This window comes from Oratosquilla oratoria, chromosome 32, assembly GCF_046742065.1.
Source record: "Oratosquilla oratoria isolate Oo_2021 chromosome 32, ASM4674206v1, whole genome shotgun sequence".
NCBI lineage: Eukaryota > Metazoa > Arthropoda > Malacostraca > Stomatopoda > Squillidae > Oratosquilla > Oratosquilla oratoria.
Window position 1 is genome coordinate 10,924,370 of NC_134808.1, and position 17,500 is coordinate 10,941,869.

General features: G+C 43.0%; 1 protein-coding gene across 3 annotated transcripts in view; it reads right to left on the reverse strand.

The window, feature by feature from the left end:
- The window catches only part of Septin4 (septin 4), a 309,607-nt gene that overhangs the window by 292,033 nt on the left and 74 nt on the right, over nt 1-17,500 (reverse strand). Inside the window, exon 2 of one of the 3 annotated variants that reach the window (XM_076213803.1) lies at nt 8,747-9,082. In XM_076213803.1, coding sequence (XP_076069918.1) covers nt 8,747-8,803 — 57 coding nt within the window. In that variant the 5' untranslated portion in view covers nt 8,804-9,082. Of the gene's footprint in view, nt 1-8,746; nt 9,352-17,500 lie in introns of those variants that run through there. The other 2 variants (XM_076213804.1, XM_076213802.1) reach the window with 2 other exon arrangements.

Below are 17,500 nucleotides of genomic sequence, written 5' to 3' on the forward strand. Positions count from 1 at the left end.
ATTGCATTTAATATTGTAAAGAAATTTGTTTTGTACATGTGACTGAGAGTGTGAACCTTTCCCAGGTTTACCACTTTGATGATTTATATTTGAGTTCACAATCATGTACCCATTATACCCACTGTAGACAATTCCTAGACGGGAATCGAAACGTCGGGCAAATAAACCCTTCAATTGAGTCTGGTGTTTACAGTTTTCCGAAATGGATCATAGACTCCAGATCTTCACACACACTGTAACGTAATATTAGATATTACGTCATGTATGTAATTATGTTATAGAATTGTGTTCCTTTGTATTAAATAATTATGTTCATATTTCTTGTCTATGTATGTATTGTAACAATGTACGTAGTATCGCCCGTCCACTATATGTACTCTTGTCTACGTGCGGAGAAATGTGCGCACTCTTGTAGAACAAACAGACAAGCGAAGTAATCCTGAATAGTTCGGAGCGCACAGATTTGAGTTACTAAATAAGTAGATTGTTCAAGCAAGTCGAGGGTCTTAAAACTATCCAAGTTGACGTGTGTTAACTTACCTCCCCCCCTCCTCAACGCTCACCCACGCCCTTCACCGGAAGTATCCCGCTTCCGGTCCAATGGTATATAAGCTGTGGAAATCACTCACACCTTGTCATTTCTCGCATATTGTTCTCTTGATAAGACTCTCTCACAGGTTGGACTCATGAGACGATTCGTGTGAAGTGATCACCCCTTTTGCCTCCATTACTTGTCTTATATACATTGCTTTGCGTTATACTTGTATTTGTACTTATTACTTATTTTGATACATATGTTCCTGACCTCTTTGTACTTAATTAGTACCATATTGTATACGTATCTTGTGCTTCGTATTTGAACGATACTTTTCATATTCTTGTATTCGTGTAACGGTCTCATTGACCCAACTGCCCATTCTCTTTTGTGTTGATTATTGCCTGTAAATATTTTCCATGTTATTAATAATTTCGTTTACTAGTTTTATCGCTAGTTTAATATTCCTTTCCTGGAATGTTCTTTGTTACTTCTAGTCTTACGACTTATCTAGGCGCTGACCAGGTAATTCAGTCCTACAGTGGCTTCTAGAAGTGAGCTGGTTCTTAAGCACTTATCCGTTATACGTAACGTCTCTTCACTTAACCAGTCCGTCCGTAACACACACACACACACACACACACACACACACACACACACACACACACACACACACACACACACACACACACACACATGGAAGGAAATTAAGAAAACATAGCTATAGAAGAGAACTGAAGAAAATCAGTTTTCCACATAGAGTTTTAGACACTTAGAACAAACTGGATAATGAAATAGTAAGCGCAAAAACCATTCACGAGTTTAAAAGCAAACTAGACACTGAGAGATACAATGGCGGGACAACACGAGCATAGCTCCCCTTCCCGCAAAATACAACTAGGTAAATACACACACACACACACACACACACACACACACACACACACACACACACACACACACACACACACATATATATATATATATATATATATATATATATATATGTGTGTGTGTGTGTGTGTGTGTGTGTTTGTGTGTGTGTGTGTTTGTGTGTGTGTGTGTGTTTGTGTGTGTGTATGTGCATATGTGTGTGTGTGTGTGTGTGTGTGTGTCTGTGTGTGTGTATGTGTATAAATATATATATATGTGTGTGTGTGTGTGTGTGTGTGTGTGTGTGTGTGTGTGTGTGTGTGTGTGTGTGTGTGTGTGTGTGTATTCACCTTGGTCTTTGGATCACGTGTTGGACTCGTGATTGGCAGCTATTTCCCTCCCGGAAGCGAGCTCAGAGCTCGTATGACCTATCTATGGGTAATGATATGACCTTTCACACACACACACACACACACACACACACAACTCCCCGCCCACGAGAGTCAGAGTAACGACCCGAAGCACAGCGATACCGAAATAATTTCTGCCCTGGGCAGGATTCGAACTGGGTACTGCGAGCACTATCGTACTTCCCAGTCCAGCGCTCTACCAAAGTACCACCGAGTCGTGTGTGTGTGTGTGTGTGTGTGTGTGTGTGTGTGTGTGTGTGTGTGTGTGTGTGTGTGTGTGTGTGTGTGTATGTATACGCCTTTGTCTTTCAAAACTGTAAGATACTGAAGTACAATTTAAGTTAAAATGCTTTATGTAATAAATATGTGTATTGCAAATGTTGTCGTAAATATTCCCCGTACACAAAAATATGATTTTAGTTTCAAAAGCCTGTCTTGTTTATTCAGTCTTACCAGAAATATTTTTATAACAGGAAGTAAGCTTATGTGGAATGAAAATATTTTTCAAATATTCTATCATCGGCTGAAAGAAACCTGCACAGCGAAGCTATAGCGATAATCCCATACCACACTCCTGGTCATATGGCCACTTCCCGAAGGTTGAGTGTGGTTGGAATTTTCCGCCAGAATCATCAGAAATTTAAAATTCCCGGCTCTGTGCAGGCATGCGCATTGTCGACCCCACCTCCCCCTCCCTTCTTAGCCGGCTCGCCTGAGTCGTCACTTCTAGCGCGGAAACGGACTGAGCGGTATACCCGCTGCCGGCCTTTGTTTTTGTTTTTTTATTTTTTATTTTTGCCGGTGAATCTGTTTCCTGCTTGTTAATCAACTGATAGTTTCAGCGCTTTCTGCATGGTTGCCGGTTTGTCCCATTCTTCGACCACCCTATTAGTGAACCAGTTGTTGCTTTCTTAAATCTATTTGGTCCGGTTTGTGCCCATTGCTGCGAGTCTGGGGGTGCGGAGGGGGGCGCCCCCGGGAGTCGTCTGGCCTCTCGGCGGCCCCATACCTCCTACGATCAACGGTCCTCTAACGTCTCACGGCTTGCATCGTCAGGCCCTAGGCGTAGACTTTGACGTTATACGCTCGCAATCCGTCCCCGTCTCCGAGTCGTCCCTGGTAAACAACCCGGGTCCTCTCGGAGGACAGGGGGGCGTGTCTTATGGTACGGAGTGTGGCGCCCTCGAGGGTCATCAGGCCTCTCGGCAGCCCCATACCTCCGACCATCAATGGTCTTCTAACGCCTCACGGCTTGCATCGTCAGGCCCTAGGCGTAGACTTTGACCTTATACGCTCGCAATCCGTCCCCGTCTCCGAGTCGTCACTGGTAAACAACCCGGTCCTCTCGGAGGACAGGGGGACGTGTCTTATGGTACGGAGTGTGGCGCCCTCGAGGGTCATCAGACATCTCGGCAGCCCCATACCTCCGACCATCAATGGTCCTCTAACGCCTCACGGCTTGCATCGTCAGGTCCTAGGGGTAGACTTTGACCTTATACGCTCGCAATCCGTCCCCGTCTACGAGTCGTCACTGGTAAACAACCCGGGTCCTCTCGGAGGACAGGGGGACGTGTCTTATGGTACGGAGTGTGGCGCCCCCGAGGGTCATCAGGCCTCTCGGCTGCCCCATACCTCCGACCATCAATGGTCCTCTAACGCCTCATGGCTTGCATCGTCAGGCCCTAGGCGTAGACTTTGACCTTTTCCACTCGTTATTCGTTCCTCATACGTCTTCGGGTCGTCCGTGGTAAGAACCCGGGCCTCTCGGAGGACAGGGGGACGTGTCTTATGATACGGAGGGTGGCGCCCCCGAGGGTCATCACGCCTCTCGGCAGCCACCATACCTCCGACCATCAATGGTCCTCTAACGCCTCACGGCTTGCTTCGTCAGGCCCTAGGCGTAGACTTTGACGTTATACGCTCGCAATCCGAGTCATCAGGCCTCTCGGCAGCCCCAGGTCCAGACACAGGCCGAGACCCAGGCCGAGGCCAAGGACCAGGCCAGGGCACAGGCCGAAGCCGAGGCCCCAGACCCAGGCCGAGACCCAGGCCCAGGCCCAGGCCCGGGCCCAGACCGAAGCCCAGGACCAGGCACAGGCCCATGCTCAGGCCCAGGCCCAGGCCGAAGCCCAGGCCGAAGCCGGAGCCCAGGCCGAGGCCGAAGCCCAGGCCCATGCCCAGGCCCATGCCCAGGCCCAGTCCCAGGCCAAGGCCAAGGCCAAGGCCCAGGCCCAGGCCACAGCCAAGACTCAGGCCGTGGCCCTCTAACACCTTTCGGCTTTCCTTTTCGGGCAGGTCCGTGAGCCCACCTTCCTCCCGGAGCCGCTCACGTAGACCCAACAGGAAGTCCCGCTCGAGAAAGAGTTCTATCTCTCACAAGAGGCCTAGGACGCTCAGCTCGTCCACACCCTCCACATCCCGGTCACGGCACCACCCTCCTTTCGTCCCTGATAGGCCCCGTCTTCGACTCTGCCCTATCTCGATATCCGGCCTTTCAGGCCGCGCAGACCAGAGCATCCCCCGCCCCCTCCAGAACAGCCTTCTAACGAGCCTCCGGCTCCGGCCCCCCCTCCCACACTCCCTCCTGGTCCTTCCTTCCGCCCCTCCGCACCGGCGGCGGGTATAGGACTGAAAGGCCCCTCTCATGAGGAACCCCCCCCCCCCCAATCAGACGACCGTCGGGTTGGGGGACGGGGTGGAGGACCACCTCCGTTCATTTTTACCTTATCCTCCTACCACGACGGACTCTTACGAGATCCGCCCCTTCTCATGGTATGACCTTACATACATCCCCCTTGTGTAGCGGCGAGGGATTTTATTCAGCAAAGAGGGGGTCTCGCCTGGTGGAAACGCTCTTCAGTACGGGGTCCTCTCATCACCTGAATGACATCATTTGACGTCTCGATCTGGACTCCGCCCTACTAGGCTGTCCAGGCACCCAGGAAATGACACCTCGCTATATCACAATGTGATCCTGTGACGTCAGTGATCCTTTGAAGTCACTATATGATTCTTGGATGTCACGATGTGTTTCTGTGACATCACGATGTGATCCTATGACGCCGTGATGTGATCCTGTGACGTCACGTGATGCTGTGACATCACAATGTGACCCTGTGACGTCGTGATGTAACCCTGTGGCATCACGATGTGACCATGTGACATCACTAATTCTATAACATTACTGTATGGTCCAGTGGAATTACAATGAAAACATATGACGTCACGATGGGGGTCCTGTGACGTCATTTTGTTGGTGTCGTCACGATATGATTACATGATGCCACGATGTGATAATAGTTCACGATGTGATCAGGTAACGTCAATATGCGATAAAGTGATGTCACGGTGTGATAAGATGACGTCATTATGTGATAAAATGACGTCACGATGTAGTCTTATGGCGTCAGTTTGTGTCCCTGTGACGTCACAAGGCGATCCTATGACGCCATGATTAAATCCGGTGACGTCACAGTATAATCACATGATGTCACTAGGTATTAAACATATGGAAGTCAGCTTGTGGGTGATGAGACGTCACAAACTGCCACAGCACACTATTGGATGAGGACGCTCGCCACGGGCTTCGAGGACTTCCCGCGGGAAGACTTGGGGTGAGTTGGATACATACCGAGGGTCCAGGCCCGTCTTAGCGGGAGACGCTCAGGGAACGTCTTCACCCAGGCCGAAGCCTCTTGACTAACGCCCACGGACGAGGTCGCCCGGAAACGACCTCGGCCTCGCATGTATGTTGTTATACGTTCTACAATCGATTTTGTGACTTCACTACACCCTCCGGGGATCGGGATCCACCTTGCCCTACTAATTTGATTCTCTTTACCATACCAAAAAAGGCCCAGGAAAAACGAGACTGGCTATGAACCTGAGCGCACTGAGCAAATTCTTGAAAGCCCTGCGATTCAATATGGTGTCGGTGGCTCAGTTCCGGTCAGCACTCGGGGGGGGGGGGGGTTGCCTCAACTTCGCGACCCCGGCCCTTCCACTGAGCCGCTTGGGGCGCCGACGGCTGGTACGGGAGGTCGACAGGAGCATACTGCTCCTCCCGCGCGACCTGCCCGGGCCGGTACCCTCAGCACTCCACAACTTGTTGCGTCCCTGGCTTCGGTCGGGGGCCCTACGCCGGTCGGTCCCATAGACCCGCCCCCACCTCGAATGGCAGGAGCGGCGGACGCCTCGGACATGGGGTGAGGCTTCCAGTCGAGCTGGAATTATCAAGCTTGCCGGGGATGGTCGGAAGATAGAGGGTCACTACACATCAACCTTCGGGAGCTGATAGTGGTGAAAGAATGACTCGAGCGGCACCCCGAATTCTCCTGCATGAGCGTCCGCTTGGACATAGACAATGTGACGGCAGTACAGTGCGTGCAAAGGCAAGGTACGGCCCGATCAGGTCCACTCCTAGCCCTGCATCTTCGCCGAGGCATCACGCAGGGCCATATCACTCTCGGCGAAGTATGTTCCGGGCCGGGAGAACGACTGAGCGGACGCTCTATCCAGGTTTCAGGAGACCTCCGTGGTGTGACAACTATGCCCACAAGTGTTCGAGTCGCTCTCCCTTCGCTACGGCACCCCAGAGGTGGACCTGTTTGCCTCCCCAAACACGACCCAACTCCCCCTCTACCTCACCTGCATCCAAAGGACACGCACAGGAGGCCCAGATGCCTTCACGGAGGACTGGAACCGCTGGAAGTACGTATTCATTTTCCTCCTCCAGCGACACCGGTCCTCCTGAAGGTGATGCAGACCCTCAGGTCCTTCAAGGGTCAGGTCCTCCTGATAGCTCCCTACTGGCCAACCCAGCCGTGGTTCGGGGAGCTAATGAGATGGGGCCCTTCTCCCCTTCTACTGGGGTCAGCCTGCCTAGCCAATAGCCTTACCGCACCTCTCCAAGCGTCACTCCAACTTGATACTTGGAGTTTCTACGGGGAGCTCTCAGCCAACTCTTCTCTACAGAGGCAGCAGACAAGATGCTCAGAGCTCACCTTCCGTCCTCAGTGCGGCAGTGTGGGTCCTGCTGACGGAGATTCCGGAACTGCCTTCGGAGACACACGATGGGGACCATCTCCGCCAGCACGGTTCTGGACTTCCTGACTTGGCTGGCTGACTCCACCAACAGGGCAACGGCGACTATCTTGCCTCACTATACAGCCCTCACTGATCCGCTACGCTTTGGCATGAACATCTGAGTCCCACAGAGGGCGCGAACCCTCCTAATGAAGGAGATCAGCGCCTCGAGAGAGCCGAGACATCAACCGGTCCTGGCCTGGTCCTTGCATCGTCTTCTGCAGTACCTGGCGTTCGAAAAGGCCATTATGGAGGAAGAACAATTCCTTCAACGTGTCGTCTTTCTACTCGCCTTGACTACGGACTACAGGGCTTCACAGCTGGCGGCAATCACCCGCCACCCGTCCTTCTCCAAACTGGAGGAGGACAGCTCGGCCCTAACCCTCTCTCCATCACCAACATTCCTGGCCAGGAACGGCCGAGCGGACGACATGATTGGCCCTCTCAGAATACAATCCTTCCGGGAGGGAGGACGCCCACAACAGCTGCGCCCGGTCCGTGCGTTCGAAGACTACGTGGAGCACACGGAAGAGATTTCTGAGGATCATCTCTTCTACAACTCGAAATTTAGGATTCCCCTAACCCCGAGGTCCCGGGCGCACCTGTTTTGCCGCATTTTGGAGAGAGCCGACCCGGACCATGCCCCACACGCCCACAGCATCAGGGACTTCGTGGCATCGCTGGCGTTTCTCCGCATCCACTCTGGAGCGGGTGCGGGACCTAGGGGCTGGACATCGACGACTCCCTTGGGGACACGGTGTCTCTACCACTCGGTCGCCCCTGTCCCATGTGTCGCCATGGAAACGGCTCCACCCCTCTCATCTAAAAAAAAAAAAAAAAAAAAAAAAAAAAAAAAAAGGGGTGGAGGGGGCAAAGGGCGACCGAGGAGTGGGGAGGGGCCCAGGAACCGCTGAACAGGATACGATTTTCGTATAATTTACACATTGTGTGAACAGTGCAATTTTGTGCATGTTACATTCTTCGGTGTGGGTACTTGACGTTTCTTTTCTCCCCTCTACTGAGTAATAAAATGAATAAGTCTCCCATAGGAAAGACACACGTAATAACGGTTTGAATCAGGCTTCACCTCTCCTCCCACCTGTCCTCGTCTCATGCATAGCTTCGCTGTGCAGGTTTCTTTCAGCCGATAATATTTCTTTGTCGCGGCTCGTGCCGTTTAAATTGTTTTTATCGGTTTAAGAAACCTGCACAGATTTAGGGTCCCTCCCTCCCACAGGCGAAGCCTTCATTTCTCATTGAAGTGACGACTCAGGCGAGCCGGCTAAGAAGGGAGGGGTAGGGAGGGGGAGGTGGGGTCGACAATGTGCATGCCTGCACAGAGCCAGGAATTTTAAATTTCTGATGATTCTGGCGGAAAATTCCAACCACACTCAACCTTCGGGAAGTGGCCATATGACCAGGAGTGTGGTATGGAATTATCGCTATAGCTTCGCTGTGCAGGTTTCTTAAGCCGATAAAAACAATTTAAGCGGCACGAGCCGCGACAAAGAAATATTTTGTAGAGTAAATGCAACGTATGACCCTCCGAATTATCCCGAATTCCTTTTTTTTTTCTCTCTCTCTTTCTTTCTTTTCTTTTCTTATTCTCTCGCACAACTGACCAGCCAACACAAACAAGCAGATGTTGAAATAAGAACTTTATAAAGAAAAAGATACGATATAAGATATTTCATTACCATATCTTTCGCAATATGAATCAATACAAGTAGATTTATAAATGGGATATTACAAGTAAGAATACATCTAGAATTACACGCGCGCGCGAACGCATGACAAAATGATGAAGTTTAACACCCCTGTAAAATTTCATAAACAAACTCACCTGCTGGCTAGATTCCATAATAGGCCCAGTGACGCTAAAGGTACTGATCTCCTTCATTGTGAATTGTCCTCTTCTGTCTTACCTCAATTTATCACTTCCAAATACCTTCAAGCACTTCACAATACTTCATAGCACTCCATGATCCTTCATAGTGCTTGGAAGTACTTGACAGAACTTGGCAAAGCGTCCACAGTGGTGCGTAGCACGAGATACCCTCTGAGTCGATTCACTGTAACCACATGCAAGAGTTGGCAGCAATATGAATTGTTTTCATATACACCTTTCCGTATTCAATACCGACTCGTGAAACTTTCTCAAAATCATTTGACACACTTGCTGCATTAGAAGGTTGTGATTAATGTACAGATAGTTATGCTTTTTTTTTTCTTTCTTTCTTTTTCTTGCATGCGATCAACGGGATGTCTATATCATGGGGAAGGAAAATCTTCACTCATATCGTTTCCATCACATGTATCCTTTCACACCTGTCATGTGAAACGTGCACCTCAACACTTTCTCAGCATTGCTGCCGGTTCATCTTCATTTCATTAACTTCGTCTAGGGGAGGGCAATCTTTCAGGGTATGCGTCCCTGATTCTTCAAATCTTTGAGGCAAAAATATCTCATGTGCCAATTATTATCATTTTGTTTTATCTAATTAATTTATTTATTTTATCTTATCTTATTTACTTATTCATTTTCATTTTATTGTATGTATTCATTTATATTATTATTATTATTATTATTATTATTATTATTATTATTATTATTATTATTATCATTATTATTATTATTATTATTGTTGTTGTTGTTGTTGTTATTATCATTATTATTATTATTATTATTATTATTATTATTATTATTTTTATTATTATTATTATTATTGTTGTTATTATTGTGGATAGGAGGTAAAGGGAACACGGGCTGAGGGAAATACTTTTATTCCTGACTAGTTATTATTATTATTATTATTATTATTATTATTTTTATTATTATTATTATTATTATTATTATTATTATTATTATTATTATTATTATTACTATTATCATTATTATTACTATAATTACTATTATTATTATTATTATTATTATTATTATTATTATTATTATTATTATTATTATTATTATTATTATCATTATTATTATTATTATCATTATCATTATTATTATTATTACTATTAGTATTATTATCATTATTATTATATCATTATTATTTTTGTGTCGTAAGTATTGGGAGATACTTTTCAAACACTGGAGAGGTGAAATTAAGCATTATTGTAAGTGTACTTACTGTAAATTATTTAAGGGTATATTACTGTGAAATTTAGTGAATAATCATCTAGAGGCTATTCTACCTTGCTAATAGTGGGGATGTTTATATATTCATTTTATATATATATATATATATATATATATATATATATATATATATATATATATATATATATATATTTATATATATATATATATATATGTATGTATGTATATATATATACATACATACATATACCAAGGCTTTTTTCCCTTTACAAGGGAGGTAGACAAAAAGGAAAAGGCATAAAATCATTCCCACCCATTCCATCCCTGAATACACTCCACACCCCTCCACCCTCCCTCTCATTTTAGTACCTCCTGGATGACGGGTCATCCCTGCACCTTGTCCACTGCACTGGATCAGAAGCAGTGTCGCAAGACACAGCACATCCACAGCAAGGCCGCTTCATTAAATCGGCGACCCCCCCTCTCCGTCCCCCCATTGCATAAAAGGAGAAGACAGAGAGAAATCCCTTCGGGCTGCGTCAAATTTTGCTCACACATACTAACTTACCCCCCATCCCCCCGCCCATTCCACCTCATGCATCACAACATCATCCATATACAACCATTCTCCATTCACCCCTGTCTTCTGTCCTCTCCCGTCCTTTCTCAACAGACATTCCCCTCTTCCCCAAACCCCCCTTCACCCCATCCATCCACCTCATCCTAGGACGTCCCCTCATGTTCATTCCCTAGACATCTGCCTTCCATACCTCTTTTACTAGTCTTTCTTCACTCATTCCTTCCATGTGTCCAAGGGAGGTAGCCAAAAAAACAAAGGCTAAACTTCCACCCATTTCATCCCCACATATTCCACTCCCATTCACCCCCTCCCTCTTTCTTATCTTGGCTCCTCCTGAATGACGGGTCTTCCCTGCATCTCGCCCACTGCTCTGGGAGAGGCAATGAATGAAACAAGACAGAGCACATCCACAGCAAGGCCGCTTCATTTAATGGGCGACCCTCCCTCTCCGTCCCCTCATGCAGAAATGGAGAAGACGGGGAGAAATCACTTCGGGCTGCATCAAGATATCATTTACACATACTCCCTCACCCCGCATCCCCCACCCACTCCCTTCCATGTATCACAGCATCATCCATACACAACCATTCTCTACTCGCCTCTATCTTCTGCTTTCTTCCATCTTTCCTCAACAGACATTCCTCTCTTTCCCAATACCCATTTTACCCCAGTCATCCATCTCGTCCTTGGTCGCCCCCTTATTTTCACTCCCTCTACTCTTTTACTAATCTTTCTTCCATGTGTCCAAACCATCCCAGTGCTCTTTCATCAACCCTATTTCCCAACTCCTTTTCCACCGCCGCTCTTCTCCTCACCTCCTCATTTCTCACTCTATCCAGCTTAGTAATCCCTATCATACTTATCAGGCATTTCATCTCAAACACATTTAAACTCTTCCTCTCTTATGTCCCATGTTTCTGCAGTGATGTCGGCACAATCACTCCTTCATACAATCTCCTCTTAGCACCCATTCCCACATTTATCTTCAAATTCCTTCTTTCGCACACCTTCCCAAACTCCGTTACTAACTTCCTTAGTCCCTCCTCTGACCCTGCTACAAGCGCGGTGTTGTCAGTAAACAACAATTGGCTTATTTCCCATTTTCTTTAACCATCTCCAATCCTTGGCCCATTATCCTTGCGTTTACCTCTCGCACCACTCCATCCATGTATAAATTGAACAGCCAAGGCGACATAACATATTCCTTGCGAAGTCCCACCTTTACCTCAAACCACTAACTCTCTCAATTTCCAATTCTATTACAGGCTTTACTTCTCTCGTAAAATATCTGGGCTACTCTGAACAGCTTTCTTCCTATCTTATATATCTGTAATACATCCCGCAGTGCCTTCCTTTCTACCCTGTCATAAGCCTTTTCTAAATACATAAAAAAAAAAAATCCTTACCTTTTCCTATAGCTTTCTCACATATCTGCCTTACCACAAAAATCTGATCCACGTGTAATATATGAGTGTGTTACTTTGGCTAGGTGACGTAGGGAGTGGTGCGTAGTTTCGTTTGTATAATTTATTCTAGTAAAGGTACGTGTGTCAGAGGCAGACGTGGCGTGGTCCCCGAAGTGGGAGATCGACCGCGAAGGCCTAGTGACGTGTAACAGTTTGAGTACAGAGAATAACTAACCAGCTTGTCCGCTCGTGGCAGGCAGTATATAGACGCGAGACTGAACCGACGCCATGACGCAACTTGACCTAATGCGGTGACCCTTTATGGCCTTTCTGACCATTGTCAATACCAGCTTCAGGTTTTAGCCCTGGATTACTAGACGTGCGCCACTTAGAATCACATAATGCGTATTTATATTTTCGCGGGCTGTGGTGTCCACATGAACTGACATTTGGCAACTTTTATTGTTTTGTTTTTTTATGATTGAATTAATTTTGTGTCAGAAGGACTCAATAAAATATATTTTTGTACCACAACACCTATATGTACAAGTAAAACAAGTTTATATATTTTATTTTATTTACTTTTTTCCTATTATGATTCCATTTGGATACAGGTCGACCTAAACTGTCATAAAATTTTATGTCTAATTCAGGGCTAGTACCATCCAAGTCCCGATCGCATACCTATGTGGTATGCTTGTGGGGTTTTAGAGACAGACCCCCATAACCATATATATTCTGATACCCTATCACTCCAGGTACTTGGATAACTATGTTTCATCCACACAAAAAAAAAAAAAAAAAAAAAAAAAAAAAAAAAAAAAAAAGGTTAGGGTCAAGGGTTAAGGTTAGGTTGTTTATGGTGTGGGAACACGCCACTACTGTATCCCCTTAAGTCGCCTACCATTTTTTGTGATATAAGAATTAATATAATTAAACAGACTATTGTATGTGTCCATATTATTTATATTTGTGAAATTAATTTTGCCACCTACTAAAATAGCTTTTGTAAAAAGAAAACATGTAAATGTAAATTGATCGTATAATTTTTCCAAATGTTGAAATATTGGATATTTTCATTTGATTTTAGTGCGGGTGGAAATAGCTTATTCACAAACTCCTCCTACGTTTTTGCAGATAAACCCCTATAACCATATATAATCTGAAGAAAAATAAACTAGATACATTACTTCACCTTTTAGCTGTAGACACTTATTGTCAATCTACACACACATACATGCACAAACACACGCACGCAAAAGAATGTGTACATATAATATTTGTGTTTGTGAATGAATGTATTTTCAAACTAGGGTTTCCCAACCTTCGGGGGGGGGGGGCACAGCTGGGACGGGGAGTGCTTAAAGCTATATTTCAATTCCAAAGAAATTATTTTGGTTAGGGTTAAGGGTTAAAATTAGGTAGGGTATGGTTAGGTTAGGGAGTATTCAAGAACTCGCAGCAACGCGCGGGTAATTTGGCTAGTATACATATATATTTTATATATACATATATATTATTTATATATACATATATATGTATATATATATATATATATATATACTATAATAAAGTAGTAGTCTCTGTCTATCTGTTTGTTTATATGTTTGTTCACAAGCTTCTCCTAGGGTTTTGAAGATAGACCCCCACAACTATAAATATTCTGATACCCTATCACTCCAGGTACTTGGATAACTATGTTTCATTTAAAAAAAATATTTTGGTTAGGGTTAAGGGTTAAAGTTAGGTGGTTTATGGTGAGGGAACACGCCACTACTGTAGTGTCCCCTTAAGTCGTGTATTATTTTTGTGATATAAGAATTGATATGATTAGACAAACCATTGTATGTGTTCATAAATATTATCTATATTTGTGAAATTAATGGTGCCACAAAACATGATAGCTTTTGTAAAAAGAAAGAATGTAAATGAAAAAAAAATGATTGTATAATTTTACCAAATGTTGAAATGTTGGTTATTTAATTCAATTTTAGTGCGGCCGGAAATTCAGTGATGTACACACACACACACATACACACACACACACACACACACACACAAACATATTGATTTTATATACATATATATATATATATACATATACATTATATATATATATATAAGTGTATATATATATATATATATATATATATATATTTATATGTATATATATATATATATTATATATATATACATTATATATATATATATATATTATATATATACATTATATATATATATATATGTATTCATATATATTATATATATAAATATATGTATATACATATATATATATATATATATATATACATATGTGTGTGTGTAATCACTGGGACTCATTCACACACACACACTCACACACACTCACACACACACACACACACACATACACACACACACACACATAGATATATATATATATATATATATATATATATATACTATATACGTTATATATATATGTATATATATACATACATATTTATACATTATGTATATATATATATATATATATATATATATATATATATATATATATTTCTGGGGCACAGGTTTTCTCTAAGGCAATTCTGGTTGAAATCAACTGCACTAGTTGCTTTAACAATCTTCAAGACTGTATTCTTTAATCTGGAGAATACTTTCCTATTAGCAACTGAGAGGGACAGGAAGTAGTCATTCATGACTCTCAAAAGAATATACACAGTGTATGCCAACTGATATATTTTTGCATAGTAATAGTATTGAACAACTATTGACTCCACCGAAACTATAGTTTTTCGCCTCGTCGTGAGGCGTCTTCAGGGTGAGGACTGCTTTGTAGGATGCTCTGCTATATTGAAGGTCTTCCAACGAATAATGACCGCTGGTTGGATGGGCGGGCTTATAAGGCTCAGCCTGCCTAGCTCAGACGGAATACTGGCCTCTCATTGGCTGAGAGGTGCAGTATGGGATTTTGTCCGGGAGCCAAGGGGGTGGGATTTTGTCTGGGAGCCAAGGGGGTGGGATTTTGTCTGGAAGCCAAGGGGGTGGGATTTTGTCTGGAAGCCAAGGGGGTGGGATTTTGTCTAGGAGCCAAGAGGGTGGGATTTTGTCTGGGATTCACGAGGGTGGGATTTTGTCTGGGAGTCAAGAGGGTGGGATTTTGTCTGGGAGCCAAGAGGGTGGGATTTTGTCCGGGAGCCAAGGGGGTGGGATTTTGTCTAGAAGCTCTGGCCTGATTTGCTGCTGCTCTGGTTACTGGTCCTAGGCGCTGATTGACTAGCTGGACATGTTCCATTTGTTCGCGGGGCTGCTGCTGTCTAAGGGCTTGTTGTTCCTGGAGGGAGTTATTCTTTACAGGGCGCGCGGAAGGGAGAATAAAATCGGCAGCTTGCTGTATGTTGATGGTAGGGCGCTGGCAAGTAATGGATACTGCTTCTGCAATCTGCCTTCAGGAAGCTGCTAGTCAATCAGCGCCTAGGACCAGTAACCAGAGCAGCAGCAAATCAGGCCAGAGTTTCTAGACAAAATCCCACCCCCTTGGCTCCCGGACAAAATCCCACCCTCTTGGCTCCCAGACAAAATCCCACCCTCTTGACTCCCAGACAAAATCCCACCCTCGTGAATCCCAGACAAAATCCCACCCTCTTGGCTCCTAGACAAAATCCCACCCCCTTGGCTTCCAGACAAAATCCCACCCCCTTGGCTCCCAGACAAAATCCCACCCCCTTGGCTCCCGGACAAAATCCCATACTGCACCTCTCAGCCAATGAGAGGCCAGTATTCCGTCTGAGCTAGGCAGGCTGAGCCTTATAAGCCCGCCCATCCAACCAGCGGTCATTATTCGTTGGAAGACCTTCAATATAGCAGAGCATCCTACAAAGCAGTCCTCACCCTGAAGACACCTCACGACGAGGCGAAAAACTATAGTTTCGGTGGAGTCAATAGTTGTTCAATACTATTACTATGCAAAAATATATCAGTTGGCATACACTGTGTATATTCTTTTGAGAGTCATGAATGACTACTTCCTGTCCCTCTCAGTTGCTAATAGGAAAGTATTCTCCAGATTAAAGAATACAGTCTTGAAGATTGTTAAAGCAACTAGTGCAGTTGATTTCAACCAGAATATATATATATGTATATATATATATGTATATATATATATATATATATAGATAGATAGATAGATATAAATATATACATTATATATACATTATATATATGCATATATATATATATATATAAATACAATATATATATATACATATATATACATATATATATATATAAATATATATATATATACATATATATATGTATATATATACTATATGTATATATATATATAGAATATACCATATATATGCATTATATATTATATGTATATATATACTATATGTAATATATATATATATATATATATATATATAGAATATACCATATATATGCATTATATATTATATGTATATATACATATACTATATGTATATATATATATATATATATATATATAGAATATACCATATATATGCATTATATATTATATGTATATATATACTATATGTATATATATATATATATATATATATATATATATATATATATGTATATGTATATATATATATATATGTATATATATATATATATGTATATGTATATATATATATATATAATATACCATATATATGCATTATATATATGTATATATATACTATATGTATATATATATATATATATATACCATATATATGCATTATATATTATATGTGTATATATACAGTATATATGTATATATATGTATATATATATATATATTAATACATATATATATATATATATTAATACATATATATATATATATATATATATATATATATATATATATTTATTTATATACATACACATATACATACTTTCCAGTATCATTCTCCAAGTTAAAAGGAATATGTTACATGCAGTATAGGTGTGTAATTGGGATAAATTACGACGTCTCTTAAGAATATGGACGTACGTATATCAGATGTACTACATTAACCGTATTGAGGATTCTAAAAATACTTTGAGCAGATGGATTCAACAGAGAATACTACCAATAATCGTATGCTTTGGTCATTCTGTTTCATATACACTTTGTAAAGAACTATTGGCATATTTCACAACAGCATACTCCCGTCGATTTTGTCGTCAAAACTTTATAGACGTATCCATATTAGAAACTTCACACTCCCTTTGCATTTTGCATTCCACACCCGATCTAGTGTTACATATCAACTACCGGTAAAGAAAAGACATAAAAAGGAAATCTGCCATTGGATTCACTCCATCCTTGTTACTGTCATCACCCACTTTTCCATCTCCGAACTCATCTCCCACTTCACTCGCTCGTTCAACCACTGTACGACAGCTCCGAATAATATGCCGATTCAGCATCCTGGTCCTTTTTCGTTATAGCTTGACAACAAGTCATGGTACTCTTAATTCCTCTTCCCCAATTCACCAATCGGTATCACATTACCCACATCCCCG